This window comes from Heliangelus exortis, chromosome 9 (genome assembly GCF_036169615.1).
Source record: "Heliangelus exortis chromosome 9, bHelExo1.hap1, whole genome shotgun sequence".
Classification (NCBI taxonomy): domain Eukaryota; kingdom Metazoa; phylum Chordata; class Aves; order Apodiformes; family Trochilidae; genus Heliangelus; species Heliangelus exortis.
Genome location: NC_092430.1, coordinates 22,010,501 through 22,030,950, shown reverse-complemented (window position 1 = coordinate 22,030,950; position 20,450 = coordinate 22,010,501). Strand labels below are relative to the sequence as shown.

Genomic DNA, 20,450 nt, shown 5'->3' with positions numbered 1-20,450 from the left:
TCTAAAACAAGACAAATGTATACTCCATGTGTTAGAAGCAGTTCAAGCTGCTTCCTGTGATGAAAAACATGGACTGTACAGTAGACATGCTACAGCTAAGTACAATAGATCCCATGATACAGTTGTTTAAAGGAATATTAGAGTGATGAAAGAAGTGATGGAATTCTGTTCTTTAGGAGGCTCAGAGGCTGAACCAGAGAGAAAAGGTCTTAGCATGCAGACTTGGTAAATTTTCCTGATCCTGGAAGTTTGCGACCTAGAAGACAGGTTTATGTGAGAAGAGCCTGGCCTCTCAGGAAACAATCCAGCTCTATGGACCTATTGCTCCAGGCAAAAGCAGAAGAGGACAGTACTGCTTAATGCTTCTCAGCCTTAGCAGCAAAAGAAGGTCAGTGTCGTTGTCACTAAGCTGTAGATAAAGAATCTGAGAAGCTCAGCAGGGCACATCTGGAGTCAGTAGCAGTCTTGGGACCAAACCCCCTTCCTCACTTCTCTTCGGGCAGTTTCTATTCTTTCTGCCTTCTTTTGTCCCTCACAGAGCACAGTGAAATGTCCCCAACTATATGATTCAGATAATGCCGATATGGTAATAAGAAAAAAACCTTACGAAAATACTGATTGCAGCACAAAAATGTTTTCTACAAAATTATCATAGCTGCCACTACTCCATCATTAGTGTACAGAAGTCTGTTTATCTTTGCAATAAAACCAGAGCAATTAGCCTTTAAATTTGTTATCGTTGCAAAACAGAGTGCTATGATAACGCCTGAGAACTTGGGCTTGCAGCTGTAAAATTCCCAAAAGTCTTGTGATTCAGTTGTAACTTTGTTATAGATTATTACCTTCCTCACTGCCATACCTCCCACTTTGCTTTCGTGAAACAAAGTATGTATGCCACAAAATCACACAGCAAATGTATTGAAATAAATGAGAAATGTGGAGAGCAATGTATCCTGCAAACAGACTGCTGTGCCTGGGAAGGCAAACATTTGCACACCTAGTTTTGGGTGATACAATGCATGTTTAGAGGCAAAAGTAAAGGGAGAGATCTGCAAATGCTGATTTTTGATGCTATTTTCAGTGGGGTGAAGCTGTCAAACTAATTTGCCAAAGTGTATCCTGAAGTTTATAGATAGGAAATAAAATTCTTTAATTTGTGTGAAGGCACGTTGTCTTCTCATTGTCCTCAACCAAACAAACCGAGGATTTCTAACATTTTGAGCAAACTTGAAAAGAAACAAAAAACTATCATTACCCAACATTTCCTAATCACTTGAATTTCTCTAAAATGTACATCGAAAAAAAAGTATTTTAAAATAACTCTTTACAAAGGGAAGACAATTATTTTGGTACTTTCCCATGAAGCTTAAATAACATCTTTCAAAATATTTTTTTTCTTTTTTCTTTTTTTTTTTTTTTTTTACAGTTCAAAGCAAAGGTTTAAAATTGTTTACATTTCTATTTAATGGCATTTTACCTGTTCTTGAAAATTAAAAAGTTTGCACAAATAATTTCACTTCAATTCCTACCTGGATCTTACTTGCACATTAAATTCCGTAATGCACGGAGTTCTGCTCCTGCGTTTTACAAATGAACGGCTATTGCCATCTACCGTTGGAAAAAATACAATCAGCAGCAAGAGCACATCCAGCAGCCCTCAGCACAGGGAAGGTGTATGAAACAAAGCCTTCAGCAGCCGCAGGGGAGCAGCTTACCCTGCTGAAGTCTTTGAAACGCAATATTCGGCTGGGCAAAGAGCAGTAGAAGGTCTCCTCTGCTCCTAAACCCTGGTCAATTTTAGGTCTGATAAACAACTATACACAAATCCAAACGACAACTGTTCTTTCTGTGCAGATTGTAAGACACCCACAATGACTGTGACTAGCACTGAAAACACACAAATTAAAAGATTAAGCAACTAAGATTAATTTAAAGATAATATTAGGATCAAGTTGTGATCATGACTCTGCAAATGGAAAACTATAAATTCAGAAGGCAAAAGTCATCCCCTGGGTCTCTATGCAAAGGCCATGCAATGCAGAGCTCTTGCCTGAAACTGACCTGCCCGATGTGACCCATCAAGCAGGTTAAAGTCCCCAAGCACAGGACCAAGACCCAGCATTGTTCTCCAAGGCTCTCTTGAGAGAGGTTCTGCATTGCCTGGGGTTGTTTTTCCCAAACTTCTTCGGGATAAAACAATTTTGTTGCTTAGGTGTGTGAAGCTGAATACAGAGAACTGGGCAAAGAAAGGCACAGCAAATTCTTACACACTTAAGCCATCTCTAGTCCATGTTTTTACCATTTACAAAGATTTGATTGCACCACTAAATTACTTATGTAAAAATGATTGAGATGTATGCTCCTTCCATTCCCTTTGCTGATAAATATCCTCAGATATGACATCCAATCACATTTTGAAAGTACCTCTTGTTGAGGCAATCTACAAACAGAATTAGGGTAGGGTTCTATTAATGTTTGCCAGACCTGTTGGAGGTTAAACAGCCTTTGAATTAAACCATTCTTTACTCTTTGATAATTATTATTTCTCCTCAAGACACTTTTTGTTGTCTCATAAGCGAGGTCAACTTGAACTGGCTTGTTAGACTCAGTACTGTAGTTCAAGTTAACTCTGCTCACCTTGTTCTTACAAAGCCCACATGTGCTGTCACCTCTGCCAGCCACCTTTGGGGACATTTAGCAGAATTTTCAGCAAGTGAAAAAACTCCAGCTTTTCTGTTGGTCATTTCAAGAACATAGCAAAGTGAAATTTAAGTTTGCACACACAGTCATACCAACATGTGAATCTATGCTAATTTACTTAAGTTTGTCCATCTTTGCATATAATCCTCTTGAACTGATTTAAATTTTCCCTGTTTGTTGCACACTGGTACATCACATACCACCCAATCAGTCATGACTGATTTTAAATTAATGCAAGAAAACTAAAATGTAAACTGGAAGCAGCTTAAAGAAACCCATGTAAGATAAAATACTTCTGCTTTCAAACACAGCAAGCTCTGCGGGGAGAGGGAAAAGTGTTCTTGCTGCTATCGGGAGGAGCAATGCTGTTGAGAGGTGACTGAAGGCAGAGTCCAAGGCAGAGCCAGGATGGGGAGACAGCTCCAGACTCTGGCACGATGCCACAGGCAGAACAAGCTGCAGCTGAGATCCCAGACTGTGCACTTGAGCATGTGGTAATGGGGGAGGTATGCCCATCCTCCCAGGGTCCCCAAAACTGTCAGCTCTTGAAACCCCCCCGAGAAGAGGGCTATTTGCACAGCACAGTAATATTATACCTCCTGTCAATTCTATGGGATCTCTTAAGGGATTCAATCCCCATTGCATTTTTTTTTTTTTTTGATCTAAGTCTCCACAGAAAGGAAGCAATTTTCCACAGGGACAGAAAACTCCAAGGTGTTTAGAAACAGTGCATTCAGAAGATGACCATGAACATGACAGCACATATCAGTGGAGTGCAGTGAGGCCATTTTGTACTGCTAGGGCAGTGCCACCAGCAGTGCTTCATCACCTTTGGCAAAAGCACTTCCCAGGTACCCAACCTGATATGACAAATGTCATAAGACCAACCTCAAACAGTGAAAATATCCTCCCCCCAAGCAGATGCAAGCAGAACATCCTTCAAAGTTCACCATCTAAACATTTGTTACACAACATATTGACAATTTGATGTTAATTGTTGAGAATCTGGCACACAATAACAAGTCACTGAGGAGGCGCAATCCTAATTCCCAAAAGATCTGAACAGCAGCCCAGAATGTGAACCTCAATACCATGCTTTCATAATTTGATTGAGCACAAGCACTCCCCTCTTCTACCAAAGAACCATCACCTCCTTCTGTATCGTTTTGTGTCACAGCTACCATTGATGATCAACTCCTCAATGTGCACAAACTTCAACCAAACCATTAGATTTTTAAAAACAAACAAATCTGGAGATATCAAGGGCACTTACATTCTGCAGGGAGGAAAATCCACTTGCTGCCAAGTGACCCAAGCATAGCACTGTGGTGGGCTGAGGTTCCCCAAGGTGCTGACTCTCACAGGTAACTACCACTCACTGCCAGTCGAGTTCTGCTTAGGAGAGCAGATTTCTTTGACACACCAAGGCAGCTGCCACTTGCAAAGGGGTTTAAACTCTTCAGCATAGAAATTGTCGAGAGGTTCTGATCTGATTCCTAAAAAGCCACAGTAGAACCTTTTTTGGCCCGTTCACAGGGCTGGGTAGTCAGCTGCAGGCTGACTTTGTTGTAGTCTCTGCAAGGCAATATTGCACAGTTTTCCTTGCTACCATAAATAAATAGGGGGAGAAAAGAGATCAAGTCCTCTGTTTCCAAACATTTTTTTTCTCCAGCACATAGATCTGCAGAGCATACTTTTTCATGTGTACAGAAATTGGCAGTTTAAGCTTTTTGCCTCCTTCAGAAGTGACAGAAAAAAAAATGTAAATGTCTCAAAAGCAGATAGATATGGGTAACAAGGCTTTTATCGGGAAATGAGACATTTGCAAGACAAGGAGAGTTTCACTTGAAAAAAATAAAGTGCTAAGCACATGAAATATCTTAGCTTCGACTTTTTAGTGGCAAGTCAGAAATTAAGTACTTGATGCTAAGTGAAAGCTGTTGCTCAGAAACCAGATAAAACAATGAAAACACATCAGTTACTTTGAAACAAGGACATTGCCAGTGGCTGAGCCAACACTAGTTCTAGCTAGATGGGACTTATTGTCATTCGGATTCCACTACCAGAAAGGACCATCTCCAAGTGTGTGTCTCTCCCGTTTCCACTTCTTCTGGTAGCAGAGGGTTTTCTCCGAACTGAACTACAAAAATTGAGCAGCCAAGTTCACTCCTACCCTTACTGCAAAGAAAAGGGAAAAAAGAGGCCACAAGATGGCACTGGCCAAACACTCAGGAAGTTATTGAAAGGTTGGAGAAATAATGAGCCATGCCCAATTCACTTTCTACGGCCGTGTCTGTCTCCCTCCGAGGCGAGACCTGTGGTGGGGCAGCGGTGCATGCTCGGCTTCCATCGCACCCACCAAACATGGATGCCTGCACTTCTGGCAAGTTTCCCTAAAATGGTTGATAGCGGTTCCAGAAGTGTTGGTCTAGGGCAAGAACTACCAGCAGAGGGAACAGCACAGCCCGTTTCCAGGATGGCAAACCCCTCAGGGGACGGAGCTGTGGCTTGGCATGCACCAGGCAGGTTTGGGGCATGGTGGGGCAGAAAGCCTCTACCCAGAGTACAAGCCCCGACACTTTCCCCCCTCTCAATCCGTCTTTCCACACCTCTGCAAAGTATTTGTCGGCAGCTCCCTGTGCTCTGAGCCTCGCGTGGTTTGCAGTTTTCCGGGGGTTTTTTCTTTTCTTTTTTTTTTTTTTTTCAGAAGTTCACCTCGGTGCTTCTAAAAACCGATGAGCAAAACTCAACCTTTCTTAGACTCGATGAGTGAAATTCGACCTTTTTAAGCTTCCAGCACCGCAGGGCTCTGGCAGATAACATCACACCGGCGACGACCCGCGCAGCCCTCCCACCGCCCGTCCTCTGGGAGGGAGGCAGGGCACACAAATTCCGGAAGGGAATTGACACACCGAGACCCTCGAGGGGCTCCGTTTGCACCCCGAGGAGGGGGGCGGGTGGGGTGGGGAATCTCCTTTCTCCAGTCGCCCCCTCAGAGCAGCTTTCGTTATGGCTCCATCGGACTCCGGACCCCCTGCCCGCCTCAGGGGGAGCGATCACCTCAGGGGGAGCGCGGCCCCAACGGTCGGGCGCGAGGTGGGGAGGGTCGCGCGCTGCGCACCCCCTCACACGCACGTACACACACGCGCGCGCCCCCCACCTCAACCCCACCGGCGGGAAGCGCGAGCCGCCGCGCGCGTGTCGGGGCGGCGCCGTCCGCGCGCCCCACGACTGAGGGTGGCGCGGGGGGTGGTGGGGGAACGGGGGAATCGGTCCCGGCGGCGCCGCTCCCGTTTTGCTCTGCTGGGGCCCACCCCGCAGCGGGGACTCGCCCCTCCGCTCCCGGCCGCCGCCGAGGCTGACAGAGGCGAGCTCTTCGCGACGGTAGTGGCGGGAGCCGACCGACCGCGGCCTCCAGGGGAAAGGGGGGAAGGGAAGAGGAATGCGGCGGCGGGAGCCTCCGTGGCGGCCCCCCCGACACGGGGACCCCAGGGCGGGGCGGGTGAGGAGCCCCCCTCGCTGACGTTTTTTGGTTTTTTGAATGGCAGAGCCGCTCCCCCCTCTACCGCCGCTCCCTTCCCTCCCTCCCTCCCTCCCCCCCTCCCCGGGCTGCTCCCCTCGTCCGCTGAAAGTCAGCGAGTAAAACAGCGGACGGGCGGGGGAGCGCGGCGGCGGCCATTAGGGTTAGGACCTCCCGGGCCTCCCCACCCGCCACGCGTTATGGGGAGGGCCCCGCTTCTTAAAGCCTCCTTGGCCACGCCCACCGCGCAGCCATTAGGGCGGTGCCCACCTCCGTCACCATTGGCTGAGGAAGGGGGAGGGGGCGGGACGGAGGGGAGTGGCGGGAGTTTGGAACGCTCGGGCCATTCACGCCCCGTCCGCACCATGTGCTCCTCCCTCTCGGCCCTCCCCCGGAACCGCGATCTGGGATCCTGCATCCCGAACCGGGCCTGGGGCTTGGGAGCTGAGCCCCAGGGTTTAGAACCGGGATTTGGGGCCTAGATGCTGGACTTGGAGTCAAGAGCGCACGTCCAGGCGCTGCCCGACTCAGTGGAGGACCCAGGGGTGGGGAGTGAGGCCCAGAAACTCCCTGAAGCGGGGCTGCGCCTTGCCCCCTGTGCTCTGTTGGAAAAGATTTAACAACAACAACAACAAAAATACCTTTTCCATGATGTCTCTGTGCAGGGCGCGTTCCCCCCACCAGGTACCTGCTCCCCGCAGTGCTCGCCCCGGGCACGGTACGTCTCAACTCTGCTGTGTACCTCAGACTGGGCTTTGTATTTGCTTTTTTATTGACGGATGAAAATCAATCAGAGCATGCTAGAGATGATCGTGATCCCAAAGTTTCCCGCTCATACCAGCGCTGGTACTCCTGGTGCCTGAGGACGCAGGGGCAGCAGGTGACACCCCTGGGCCACGCGCAGTTGGGGGTGACCGGCGGGTTCTGCGGCGCGGGGGGGGGGCCTGAGGTGGTCGGCGGGGCTCTCAGGGGATTTGGGAGCAGGGTCAGGTTGCAGTCCCATCGGGACGTGGGCACTTGGCTGAGCCTGATACTGGGACGAGGTGACTCGGGCAAGAGGCACTAAGGGGGGAGCCTCGGAGACCCTTCACAGCGCGGTTTCCGTAGTGTAGTGGTTATCACGTTCGCCTAACACGCGAAAGGTCCCCGGTTCGAAACCGGGCGGAAACAGCGGCCAGGTCGGTGCTTTTATTTCTTTTAATTTTAACATCTTTTAATTCTTTACAGTAAGCACAGGGAGCTCCTCACAGCGTTTTATTTACCAATTCCGAGCGCAGGGCGAGGAGCGCCACTCGGTCAATCTGTTCTGCCTCCGGTGTAACGCAAGGACCGGGTCCCGCAGGCTCCGCTCTGCCACTCCGAACGCGACTACAACTCCCGGCATGCACCGCTCCCCGCCACGCTGACGGCAAGCTCCGCCGCGGCGGGCTGCATGACGGGAGTTGTAGTCCGCGCCTCCCTGACCCTCCCGGGAAGCCGTTCGCAGCGCAGCTCCGCTCCTTCCCCTCCGCAGGACGGCCGTGACTCCGCCCCCGTTTCCCGCTTTGCCGCCGGTGCCACCGCTGTCCCCGAGATGCCCTCAGGAGCGGGACACCGGAAGCCACATCCCAGAAGCGGCGCGCAGCGTCACCCGAAGATGGCGGCCTGAGGCGAAGGCGCTCCTTCCCTTCCCGTCCCCTCCGCAGGTGGGTGGGGAGCTGCCGCCGCCCTCCTGACGGACCGGGGCGGCCCTAGGGGCGGACGGGCAGCGCCGGGGACACGGGCGGCTCCCGGTCAGCCGGACCCGTCCGCGGGAGACGCGGTGGCGGCGGAGTCGGGCGAGGGCCGCGGCAGGGAAGGGCGCTCCGGGCTCCGTCCCGCGGCGGGGTCGAGCCGGGGGCCGCGGCTGCTGGGCCTCGCCCGCACCCCCTCTGCTCCCTGGCACCGAGAGCCTTTTCCCCTGGGCCGGGTAACCGTGCTGGACTCCCGCAGCCGGGCTCTGCTCGTCCCCGGCCCCTCTGCCCGGGCAGCGGCTGTCCCCGCCGTCGGAGCGCGGTTGTGTCCGGCCCCGGTAGCTTCTTGACTCCCCCGAGCCCCGCTGTGACCTGACAGCTCCTAACTCGGGCGAGCTGATCCTCTGACCTGGGTGGGGGAGGACACGGCTGCCTCCTTTCCCCCTCGTCCTGCCTGGAGAATTAGCTGCTCCCCAAGGTAGTCGGATCCACCTCGTACCGAAGTATCCCGCAAGAGCCACACAGGGACTCCTGCATCGTTAAGTTACTCGGTTAGGGGGAAAACCAAAAATGAAATCTTGTATGTAAATCCAGGTTTTCCTTTGCTTTCCCAGATCAGAGCAGAGAGGCCGCGGGTCGCTGTCAAAATGCAGTATTCCCATCACTGTGAGCACCTTCTAGAGAGACTGAACAAGCAGCGAGAAGCCGGCTTTCTGTGTGACTGCACGGTGGTTATCGGCGAATTCCAGTTCAAAGCACACAGGAACGTGCTTGCCTCTTTCAGCGAGTACTTCGGTGCTTTTTACAGAGACGCCTCTGACAGCAACGTTGTTTTGGATCAGACTCAAGTGAAAGCTGATGGATTCCAAAAACTCCTGGAGTTTATTTATACGGGAAACTTAAACCTTGACAGGTAACTACTCTGCTAGAGGGGGAAAGAAAAGCGGGAAGGAAACTTTGTGTTCAGGCAGTAATGGGGTTGTTCTTTGTAGTAAGTTCTGGAGGAACAAATAGTGGATGTGATGTATGATAGCAAGTTGACACGTTTGGATGTTTTAAAAAACCACATGGTATGTGAGTGCCAAAACAGAGGTATCTGGTCTGATATTTCTCTGATAGTTTCACTCTCTTTGGCTTTCTCTCTGGATCCAAAAGGATTAACAATCTGACCTTATTACTAGGAGAGGGGAGGAGAAGAGTTCTCTTCCTGCAGTTGGATTGTAGAAGTCCATTTTTGCAGAGAACAGAAGCTGTATGTGCAGTAGACTAAAGTCTGAGGATCACGTGAGGACAGGCATGACTGAAAAAAAAAGAAGTTCGCTAGAACTTGTATGATCTGTTACTTAAAATCTTGCATTAGTGCCCAAAAGGAGTCACAGACAAAGTGTTTCCACCCATACTGAGTTGATTTTGTGCCCACTGTGCTGTTTCATGGACACTGAGGATTCTTTGCAGTGCTTTTCTCCCAGGGAAAGTGAAGGAAGTGTGACTGTTTAGAAGTGTGAAGCCAGGATTTCAGCTCCTTTCTCAATGCCTGGTGTCAAATGCATTTTAAAACAGCTTTTTAGCTTTGATGTCTGAAAACTCATGCTTGATAAATGTGGGCTGGTGTTTGGTTTTTTTTTAATTGGCTGCAAACAATAATGGCAGTAGAGCAGGTGCACAGCTATGTGGGGAACTTACTGATGGAGCAGAAGCCTGCGGTGTCCTTGATGTCTCTGGGACCACAGCAGGGGAGTTTCTGGATTCATTCTGAGCAGTTGAGATCTCTGAAGGGAGAGGAAGGTGAAAATACCTTTCTGACCCAGGGAGAGCTACCTGAATAGCCATGACACCTGCAGATCTGCCCACGTGCACCCATCATCTCGTGCCATGTCCCTCTAGGTGACTGCTGAAACCATCTGCAAACTCTGCTGTCTCCTCTGGTGGTGGATGCACTTTGAGCTCTGTGCTATTATAATGCTGGATACTAAAACAGTTTATTCATATACAGAGAGTAATTGTTACTTACTGTTTAATTAAATTTGCTGTGTAATAGATTGTTAGAATGATGTTGTTTGCCATAAACATCTCTGTAAAGTGCAGTAAATCTGTAAGTGCATTGATGGTATGTGCTGTCACCTTTTCCAGATCAATTTTTTTCTAAATCATCAAGGCCTGTGTTGCAGGAGCTGACTAAAAGAGCACAGTAGTTTAAATGGTGTTAATGTTGTCTGGGTGCAGCTGATACAGAGTTAAGACTGTTTCCAAATCGTTTTATAAAACAAGATTAATACCTGCCTCACAGAAGTGCTGAGGTGAATGTGCTGCTTGCAGATTACCTAAGACTTTTGGCAGAAGATTTTATAGAGTGGTAATTTATGCATTTGTCCTCCAGTGTTTTATCCCTTCATGCTGTGATTTCTGAGCTTTTGGGACAAACAGCCCCATGTCTAGCCTCATCACCTTACAATTGGACTTATAGCTGTAAAATCCTACAAAAGGCATGTAACTGCAGGTAGAATTCTCAGTGGATCTGCAGATCTCACCAGACAAGGAAGGAGCCATCAGTTTGGGAGCAACTGTCATACCTGTGTCTGACAGCACTGCAGCAATTGTATCTTGCTTTGTGTGTTCTCAGTTACGTTTTCTGACAGTGTAACTGTTCTGTAGCTCTGCTGTCTGTGTCTGATCCAGTTGCTGCTACAGAACTGATGTTTGCTTTGCCCAGAATGTTGTCACTCAAGTTTTGTTTTCTTGCAGCTGGAATGTTAAAGAAATCCACCAGGCTGCCGACTATCTCAAAGTAGAAGAAGTGGTCACTAAATGCAAAATCAAGATGGAAGATTTTGCTTTTATTGCTAATCCCTCTTCTACAGAGACCTCCAGTATCACTGGAAACATTGAAATGAATCAACAGACTTGTCTTCTGACTCTCCGAGATTACCATCACCGAGAGAAGGCAGACACTGCTTCTGCAGAGTTGGTTCTACCACAGGCAAAGAAAACAGCTTTAGAAAAGAAATCTCCTCCAACCAAAAAACGCAAGAAGAATCTCAGCTCCCCCAAAAGCATCCAGAATAAATCCATACAACATCAGAGTGATGTGACTGAGAACACATCCATTGAAATGTTTTTAGATGCAAATAAGCTGGCCACCCAAATCACAGAGCAGGCTGCCCAGGGCAGTGATAACTCTGAACTACAGCTGGCTTCTGTGGTGGAAAGTGAAACCCTGGCAGCACAGGACATCCTGGTTCAGACTATTGCAGCAAAACAGAAACGGGGAAAGCCTCAGCAGAGCTGTGCACTGAAGGAGCACTGCATCTCTAACATAGCCAGTGAAAAGAACACTTACCAGCTGGAGGGTTCAGGAGAAGAGCTTGACCAGAAGTACTCCAAAGCCAAGCCAGTGTGCAACACCTGTGGAAAAGTCTTTTCAGAAGCCAGCAGCCTCCGTCGACACATGAGAATACACAAAGGAGTGAAACCATACGTGTGTCAGCTCTGTGGGAAGGCATTCACCCAGTGCAATCAGTTGAAAACCCATGTAAGAACTCACACAGGTAAGCAGCTGGTCTTGTCCTGGTGGATTGTGGAGAGCTGTATTAACAGCTTGGGAATATTGGGCTGAAAAGGTCTTTCCAGTCTGACTTCTTCAGAAGTGTTGTCTGCTGCTGGTACACCTATGGGGATAGTACCTGTATCCTGGTAGCATGAAATGGTTCAGCACTTTTCAGTACAGATTAATAATTTCTGCTTTAAACAGCTAGAGAGGACTTCATTGGTTTGAGCACTGATTTCTGGAAAGACTGAGAAGATCTGGCTACACTTTAACTCTGCAGAGTGATGGAGTGCCAAAATCTATTGCCAGTAGAGCATGAAAAACTTTCTATATTCAATACCAGCATTTCTGTTGCTTTCCTTTTAAACACCAAATCCTAATATATGTTTGATAAACAGAAGTGGGGAAAAAACTACAATCTTGTGACAAGGTAGGGGAGGTGGCTGAACCGGGACAGCATTTGGGATTTAGTAAAATGTGCAGATGAAATGTGTGATAGTGTCATGATCTCTGCATGCAATAACATTTCCAGAAGTCTCTGTTGTATTAAGAGCTGCTGGATAAAGCATCAAAGAGAAATCAATTATGAACCTTTAAACATTCAGACAGTGTGTCTGACTTTAAAAGATTATGAAGACCAGATTGCTGGGAAGACTTACAGGAGAAGTACTGTGCTTGTCTTTCCATGTGCTCTTCCCTAGAGGTGGAAAACTTGATGCCTGGCTAGTCCATTGTTCAAGTTGATCCAGCATGGCCGTTCTGTTGCCATTGCTGCTGTGCTGAGCTCAGAGAGCAGCAGAAGGACCTGGCTTAGATAGTATTCTTCCTTTTGTGGGTGACACTCAGAATTCTGAAGTAACAGTGAATCAGATTTTTTTTAAAAAGTTTACTTTTGCTCTTTTTCCCCTTTGGAAAACTCTGAGCAGAAGCCAGAAGGAGCGGAGCTTTTTGCAGGAAGCTGTGGAGATGTAAAGAGGTCAGATAGGAGGTGTGGAGGTGCAGCAGCAGGAGAATGCCTTTTTTTTTCAGTCACCAAAGGAGAGGATTTCAAATGGTGTCAGCCACTGACTATCCAAAGATTGCTGTGTGAGATGGAGCTTGTGAGCAGTATTTAGGGAAAGTTAGCTGCACTTCTCCCTTCTGAGGGTGTTGTGGGAATTTTTACATGAGTAGGTAGGGAATTTCACAGTGTTGGTTGCTAGATGGCAGATTAGTTGTCTAATACTTTTGGTTTTGAAGGTTTTATGTGCACAATATACTTCAGAGTTGTTCAGTTCCTGGTTCAGTTATGCACTGCCACAATGTCACCTTTATCCTGGCCCAAACCAGGACACAGAGAAAGGCAGAGAGGCTCCTTTATTGTCACCTGAGACTGCAAAGTTGCAGGATCATTACACGGGACTATGGACTGCTAGGAGGACATGAATAGTCAGAGGAGTACCTGTAGCATCCTACAGCTGACACTAACAAAAAATGAGTGAGCTCTGGCTGTACACTGAAGACCTGTTGTTTGAGGCAAGAAAAGGTGGGTGACTTAATTACTATTCATCTTGAATATTCAGAATCATGAACAGACATAACCAGCAAGAAGTCTGAAAATGTAGTAGCAGCATTCTTAAAATCACGTGGAGAAAACAGCACTATTAAGAAGAGATCATTACCTTTTTTTCCAAAAGAAATGTGTTCAAAACCCAATCTGTTATCTGCTGTATTCCTGGAATGTTCCACTTCAGCAGACTGATGGGATATTATTTGTAAGAAGCATTTGACCAGACACCTGAGCTTTGGTCAGGTGAGGGTTGGAAAACTTTCTAATGCAAAGGCAGAGAGCACAGGGGTTTTGTTTTCCACCAGGGGAGAAGCCATACAAATGTGAGCTGTGTGACAAAGGCTTTGCTCAGAAGTGCCAGCTGGTGTTCCACAGTCGGATGCATCACGGAGAAGAGAAGCCTTACAAATGTGATGTCTGCAACCTGCAGTTTGCAACTTCAAGCAACCTGAAGATTCATGCCAGGTAGGCAACAGGGAGCTCTTACAAATGCTTATTTAAAGAGTCATTTACTCCAGTGTGAGCAAGAGTTATACATTCACATAATTTGTCCATTTCAACTTTTCTCTTGGGTCTTCTTTCACATTGTGTAATGCAATCGTTACCTCTGTGCACTTGCTCATCAGGGATCTGTGATTTATGAAAGTTGTGGCACACACACTCGTGTCCCCATGGCAATGATGTGGGGTTTGTTTTTAAATTGCTTCTAGCACCCAAGAGGAGAGAGTTCCTTGGTGGAAAGCGACACAAACAGTTCTCGCTGTCCACTGCTATCCCCATGGGGCTTTTTACACTTTTCACCAGGAGCAGGAATTATGTTCCCTCGTTAGGAATGGTCATTTTGTCTTTCCATACACTAATGCAGAACGTGCTAAGCTGTCATGGTGCAGGGTCTGTAGCTCAGTCCCTCATGCAAAATGTGCCAAGCTGTCATGGTGCTGGGTCTCAATCCTGCTGCCACTGAAGCCACGGATGTGGTAATTCCCAGGGTCCCCGGGGATGATTAACTGGATGGGCGGTAACTACGCGAGAAACCGCTAACTCGAACCCAAACTTGCAGTTGAAACAAGGTCCACAGAGGATGATGAGCACAAGGAGCTTTGAGGGTGAAGCAGTGAGGGAAGTGTGTGGGTGAGGAGATGCTGATGGCTGTGTTGGTTGGCAGGAAGCACAGCGGTGAGAAGCCCTACGTGTGCGATCGGTGCGGTCAGCGCTTCGCTCAGGCCAGCACCCTCACCTACCACGTGCGGCGTCACACGGGGGAGAAACCCTACGTGTGTGACAGCTGTGGGAAAGCCTTTGCTGTCTCCAGTTCCCTCATCACCCATTCCCGAAAGCACACAGGTAGGCAACAGCCTGGGTGAGGGAGGAGGGGCTCCAGCAGAAGGGGTGGAGAGAAGGGATGAGCAGGAAATCTGTAGCTTTCTAATTCCGGAGTTGTCATCCGGCTCTTTTCCATCTGATCCTGGGGTTTTGAGCTCTTTCTCCCATTGGATGTTACTTCTGTTTCTTTTGGATTTGTTCTTGAAGTGTATTCTGGTGTATATCTTGAAATAGCAAACTCCTTGTGTTCCCTTTAGGAGAAAAGCCATATATCTGTGGCATCTGTGAGAAGAGTTTTATTTCCTCTGGAGAGCTCAATAAACATTTTCGGTCCCATACAGGTCAGTTTCCAGACAGGCTGCTTCCTGCACTATAAATAATATTCTACTTTTAACCTTTTTACCTTTAAAATACACCATAGTGTGCTGTACTTGAAAGTGACAGAGTTTCTTAATTTATGTATTTCTGCATTCACATAATTTAATTAAAATATTTGATTTTTTTAGTTGCCTTTTTCAGACTAATATCTGTGTAGCAGTATAGGTGCTGATGCCTGATCATGGCTTTACTTCTGATGTTTGGGGTTTTCTGCTTTGTCTTTATCAATTTTTCTGGAAACAATTTTATTATGACTACAGATAAACAGAGTTACAAAGCTGTATTTTAAAATACAACATTAAAATCCATTACCCTATATCTCTGTCTTTTCAAGGCTGTTCGAACTGTAAAACCCAATTTTTTTCTTTTTCAGGTGAAAGACCATTTATCTGTGAAATGTGTGGAAATTCTTACACAGATATAAAAAATCTTAAGAAGCACAAAACAAAAGTTCACACAGGTGGGTTAGTTGCATAAAGAAAGATTAAGAAACTACATAAACTGTTTTGTCTTCAATCCTGAATAATTTTTTTTTTTTTCTCACTTAGTCCTAAAACTAGAAAAATATTTTTTGATATTAGCTCTCTTTAGAGCTAAAACATCCACTTAAGAAGTGCCTAAAGCCTTTAAAGCACAAAGTACATGCTTTAAAGTAGATTTGAGACAAATTTTCTAGCATTTGTATTGCTATGGCAAACACACATTGAGCAACATCAAAGTTGATTGCTGCTGACAAGAATTCTTGTACATGAATATTTACTTTCTTGTCCTAGTAACTTGTGAGAGCTTCTCACATGAAGACATCTGAATTGTAGAACATTTTTTACCTCTTCTGAATATGTCAAAGGAGAATCTCTTTGTGAGGGTAGTTGCTGAGGTGAACAAGGCAGACTGGTTACAAAGATTACTTTGTATCTTGAAGGCACAAATACTTGTAATAAGAAAATATTTTTTTATGTTTGCAGTCAATGTATTTACAGCTTATTCTGGCATGTTGAAGCCACTGATGGTCCAGCTGTCCAGGCAGCCTGTGACACACCAAGTGTTTGTCTCAACTGTCTAAATTCAAAAGGGAACTTGCAGAATTTCCACAGGAGTTTTTGAACATTTCTTTGTTTTTTCTCCCCCCCCCAGGATCTGAAACTCCCCCCGATTCTAACGCCCTCGATAATTCTTTCCATGAACAAGAATCCATCCAGAGTCAGAAAAGTCCTCTATCAGAGTCCATAGATGTGAAGCCCTCTGAGATGTCTTTAGCACTTCCTCTTCCCATTGGGACTGAAGATCATCAGATGCTGCTTCCTGTCACGGGGAGTCAGTCACCTTCATCAGAAACATTGCTAAGATCTGCTGTGACTGGATATTCAGAACCTCAGTTTATTTTCTTGCAGCAGTTATACTGACAGGTAATTCAGTAGTGAACCTGCACACCTTTGGTAAGGTGAACATGGTCAAGCAAGCAGTCACACTTCTTGAATTGGACTTGTTCTTTTTTTTTTTTTCTCTCTGTATAAAAGACACTTGTCAGGCATTTCCATTGTGCAGTGCTGTCTATAAGGTTTTGCTGAATTGTGCTCATCTGCAATCAAATTTCTATTTGCAATTAACACTAATTTTCAGGAGACTATTCCTTTCCAGCAACACCTGCCTTAAGAGTTCTCTGTTAATTATGTTAATGTATTTTAGAGATTTCCTCCTCTGTTCCTGCTGATCTGATGTGTCATGGTGTCATTTAAGAGCAGACATTTTAAGCCATATTTGACAGTTTAAGAATATTAACCCAGAGGTGTAAGGGGAAAATCATAATTTGGATGTACCCAGTAGGCTTGGACTCCTGCATTCCAAGGTGGTGTAATGGTAGATGATAGGGGAAGGCAGACCAGTGTTCTGCTGAGGTGCTTGCAGAGAATAACTATTGTCTGCCAGGAAGTGGCTGTCTTCAGCTGAGGTCTGACCAGAAGGAAAAAAGTTTAGTGTATATTTTCCTGATAAGGCAACGAGAGGAGAGTTAATTTTTTTTCTTCATTGTGGGAAGTCAGAGGGTTCTAGTGGCATAGATACTACTGGGTATTCTTCCAACAACTCTTTTTTTTTTTTTTTTTTTTCCCATCCCTAAATGCCCTGATTTTGACACCGACAGCAACACTTGCTGAAAAGGAGAGCTGGAACATGCATGTTGTAGATGAGGCAAAGAGATGCATTGACTTCATTGTGAGGCATGAATCATAAGCTTTATACTCCTTTTTTCTACAGTAGTGCTTCTTGTGCTAGACAGGAGGTACAAAAGAAGAAATAAATCCTGCCCTTCACTGTGAAAATAATAAGTGAACACTACATGAGGGGGCACTAAGGAAGAAAACAACAGAGCAGATTGACATTTTTCCAGGCAAGGTTTTGTTACGAGAACGACTGATTTGTTTTAACTGAAGTATTTATGTATTCCTTTACCTCTCATGTCACTGTCCACAAACAGTAACAGCACAAAACTGGTATCTAGCAAGACTCATATAAAGGTGTTTTATTACTAGCAATGTAAAGTTTTAAAAAGTAACATTTTTAGTGTCTTGGTAGGGCCATTAGTTAAAAGATTAGTTGACAACAGGAGTACTTTTATACTCTGTTTTGCCAGTTTGTGCCATTAAGATAATGTAAGCATTATTTAAGCCATCATCAAATAGTAAGGAAACAGTCATAATACTGTACCAATGATACATTTTATGATATTATTTGTTGGTTATTTACTTGGTGCTAGCTTTTTATTTCCACCGATGCCTTGTGTCCAGACACTGATAAACCCTAGGAGATACCTCTTAACTGATTCTGTTCTACATGGAGTAATAATTAATCTGCACCTTAATTAAACAGACTCGTGAAAATTATCTTGGAGGATTTCATTGAAGTATTCTGCAAATAGTCCCTTGACTCCTGAGCATGACTACAGTTTTACTTTTTTCTCTCTTCCTACATGTTTGTCCTTGTAAAGTAATAGACCTTTTGCTTCTTTGTCTTGATCATTTTGGTATGTGGCATGTTTAAAAATCTGCTTCTTCAACATATTTTATGCTTTAATGCATATCCAGTTTGCTGTTAGAGCCTGCCATGGACAGTCTGGTGATGGGAAACATTGTTAATGTGGACATCTCTAACACTGTCCACTGAAGGTAACTACTGCCAGAGCTGCCTGACCTTTATTTGCTTTGGTCATCTGTACAACAATATTTATCAACATCCTTCATAATGCTGGCAAAGGACAGTGGATGAAGTTCTCTGTTTCTGTTTGTTTGGTATTTCCTCCTTTCCTCCTCCCCTGTTTTCTTTCTTTAGCTCTGCTGTTTCTGTAGCACCTGCAGGATTCCTGAGCCTTGCCATTTAAGACTGAAGCACCACAAAGATTGGGACCTTGACTCTATAAAAAAAATGAACTCTGTGTAGCTTAACCTAAGGTTCCTCTTTACTTTCTCACTCTGAAAATAGAGCAGAAGTCTTGGGATAGACTTAGGCTTAGTCATGAATGCTGAAAAAGAACAATACCACACAATTGATGGATTTCATATTTAAACTGCTTTGGAAGGTTAACTAATTATATGCTGCTGTTACCTGAGGAAAGGTATCTGAAAATTAACACATCCAGGATCAAAGACCACAAGAGAGAACTAGTTCTGGAAAAAAAAAAAAGTAATTTAAAGATTCACATTCCTACGTAGAAAATGCATTCCATAGCAATGTTTGTTTGGACTGTTTTTATATTTCTAAAATTATAGCTTATTACTGTATTCTTAGATTTCAGACTTTTTAAAAAAATACAGTGCTTAGATTTATACAGGATTTGTTTAGATACTTATAACAGTAACACTTGCTTTATTAGTCATTTAGTTTTCTTTATAGACAAAAAGATAATCATTATTTTTTACAAGACAACAATTTTAACCTTTCTTAATAGAATACACAGGCTTGTAGTTTTGTCATGGAGCAATAATTTAGTGACCTGCACTCTTGAGTCCCTGTCTAAGAGTCTTGGTTTTTATCCTCATCTTTTGTGAAGATATCTCAGCTGCTGAGGTATGATCTCTATGAAATGTATTAATTTACTAGAATATAGATTTTAAATATATACATTAAAATAAATATTTGTAGGTGTGTTCAGGCTGGGTGCTGTAGGACCTGAAGAAGCAGGTCTGCACTTACCTTTCCCCAGTAGATGCATGGAAATCATCTGCACATCTAATACCTAGGCTTAAGGATTCTGAGTTCACTTTGGAGGTACAAGGCTTGTAACTCTATTGGTAATTTTTATAAGGGATTAATGTGGGAAATCATTTTTAGGCAGACATCTCCTTGAGACCTACCTCCAAAATGAAAGGAAATTTTAATTATTCCACTGACAGTAATTTAGAGAAAATTACATGACTTGTCACACTGTGGTTTCAGTCCCATTTCAGTCAATTTTGCACTGAAGTTGGCACAAGTTTTATGTTGTTCTGCATCTAGAAATTACTGAATTGGCTGTTCAGAAACACTTAGGTGAGAATTGCTCCTTGTATAATACTTGCTTCCAAATGTGGGCACAAAGCACGACAGCTTTTCTCAAGTTGTGTGTATCCAAAAAGCTTTCAAGTATGGACAAGACCCATGCTGAGGATTTCAAGGCTGTGATCTTGGAGAGGCTATTGATAAGATTTGCAGAATAAAGCTCAGATAAAGACTAATGACTGATTTTTTTGATTAAATTATTTTTAAAATATGGTTCATGTATATCCAATTTTTCCTCTGTTATTTGTATATAGCTCAACTCTCCGTTTTATAATTCCCTTGGGAGGGGAGGGAGTTGTACATACTTAGCCTGAAGTGTTTTATGTTAGACTTTAATAAACTTGTTTTGTAATTTTCCCCTCACCTTGTGTCTCCCATCTGTAACTGCAAGGGGTAGCAGCCAAAGAAGGAGGGAAGCAGAAACATAACCACCCTCAGAGCACCCTGCCAGGAGGGACATGTGGTTGCCCCTGCCACTGAACACTGACACAGGGATTACTACATTTTTCTCCTTGGCAGTAAACACACTTGATTTTTCTCATAGAAGATAATTTTGAGTCTGTTCAAACTAAATTAAGCAAAAACTATATTCTAAGTACAGTGTAGCATAGTGATTCTTAGGTGTTGGGCTTTTTCCCACTTGTTTTGAGGTGTTTGGTGAGGGGGGGGTGTCTGGTTTGGGGTTTTGCTGGGTTTTTTAGAGTGTGCCAGAGCAGCAGTGCTCAGAATATCAACTTTGATACCACAGGCCTATGGTAAGTTTTTTAGAGCTTATGAATTTTCATAGCACTCAATTTTTTCTCACACAATCATGTTCAGTGTATCCTCAGTTTCTGTTCTCATTGCTTTGTTCTTCCTGTTGAACAGTAGTTAAAATATAAGCTTCTCTAGGATAGGATTCTTCCAGTGCAACCTGTGGACTTTGTGCCTAACAAGGTGACTACAGGCTAAGAGGTCCCAGAGATAATTTCTGGTCTCCTTCTCTGTCCTCACCTCTTGGGTGTCATCTGCTAAGCTGTTCTGTGAAGGGAACACATGGCAACCCCTGGTCTGGAGGGTGAAGAAAACTTGATCAGGTCTTTAATACCATTTCAAGCAGGGAAGAAGGCTGAGGGAGCAGAGAGACTCCATGGCAACCTGTGTGTAGTAGAACAACCACACCTGCTCTGTGAGCTTACCTCTAAATCTCCTAAT

At 45.1% G+C, this 20,450-nt stretch overlaps 2 protein-coding genes and 1 non-coding gene across 8 annotated transcripts in view; 2 read left to right on the top strand and 1 right to left on the bottom strand.

The window, feature by feature from the left end:
- The window catches only part of MECOM (MDS1 and EVI1 complex locus), a 344,893-nt gene extending 340,640 nt beyond the window's left edge, over positions 1-4,253 (bottom strand). For 2 of the 6 annotated variants that reach the window (XM_071752703.1, XM_071752705.1), the window contains exon 1: positions 3,974-4,253. In XM_071752703.1, coding sequence (XP_071608804.1) covers positions 3,974-4,019 — 46 coding nt within the window. In that variant the 5' untranslated portion in view covers positions 4,020-4,253. The remainder of the gene's footprint in view (positions 1-3,973) is intronic. The other 4 variants (XM_071752706.1, XM_071752707.1, XM_071752713.1 and 1 more) reach the window with 3 other exon arrangements.
- A 3,064-nt stretch (positions 4,254-7,317) lies between these two features.
- TRNAV-AAC (transfer RNA valine (anticodon AAC)) lies at positions 7,318-7,390 on the top strand. The gene has a single exon. It is a non-coding gene; the product is annotated as a tRNA-Val (tRNA).
- A 321-nt stretch (positions 7,391-7,711) lies between these two features.
- Positions 7,712-19,619, top strand: MYNN (myoneurin). Its single transcript, XM_071752686.1, has 8 exons — positions 7,712-7,905; positions 8,547-8,845; positions 10,675-11,477; positions 13,331-13,490; positions 14,191-14,369; positions 14,606-14,689; positions 15,100-15,186; positions 15,861-19,619. The coding sequence occupies exons 2-8, from the start codon at positions 8,580-8,582 to the stop codon at positions 16,127-16,129; spliced, it is 1,848 nt and encodes a 615-aa protein (XP_071608787.1). The 5' UTR covers positions 7,712-7,905; positions 8,547-8,579; the 3' UTR covers positions 16,130-19,619.
- The last annotated feature ends 831 nt before the right edge of the window (positions 19,620-20,450 follow it).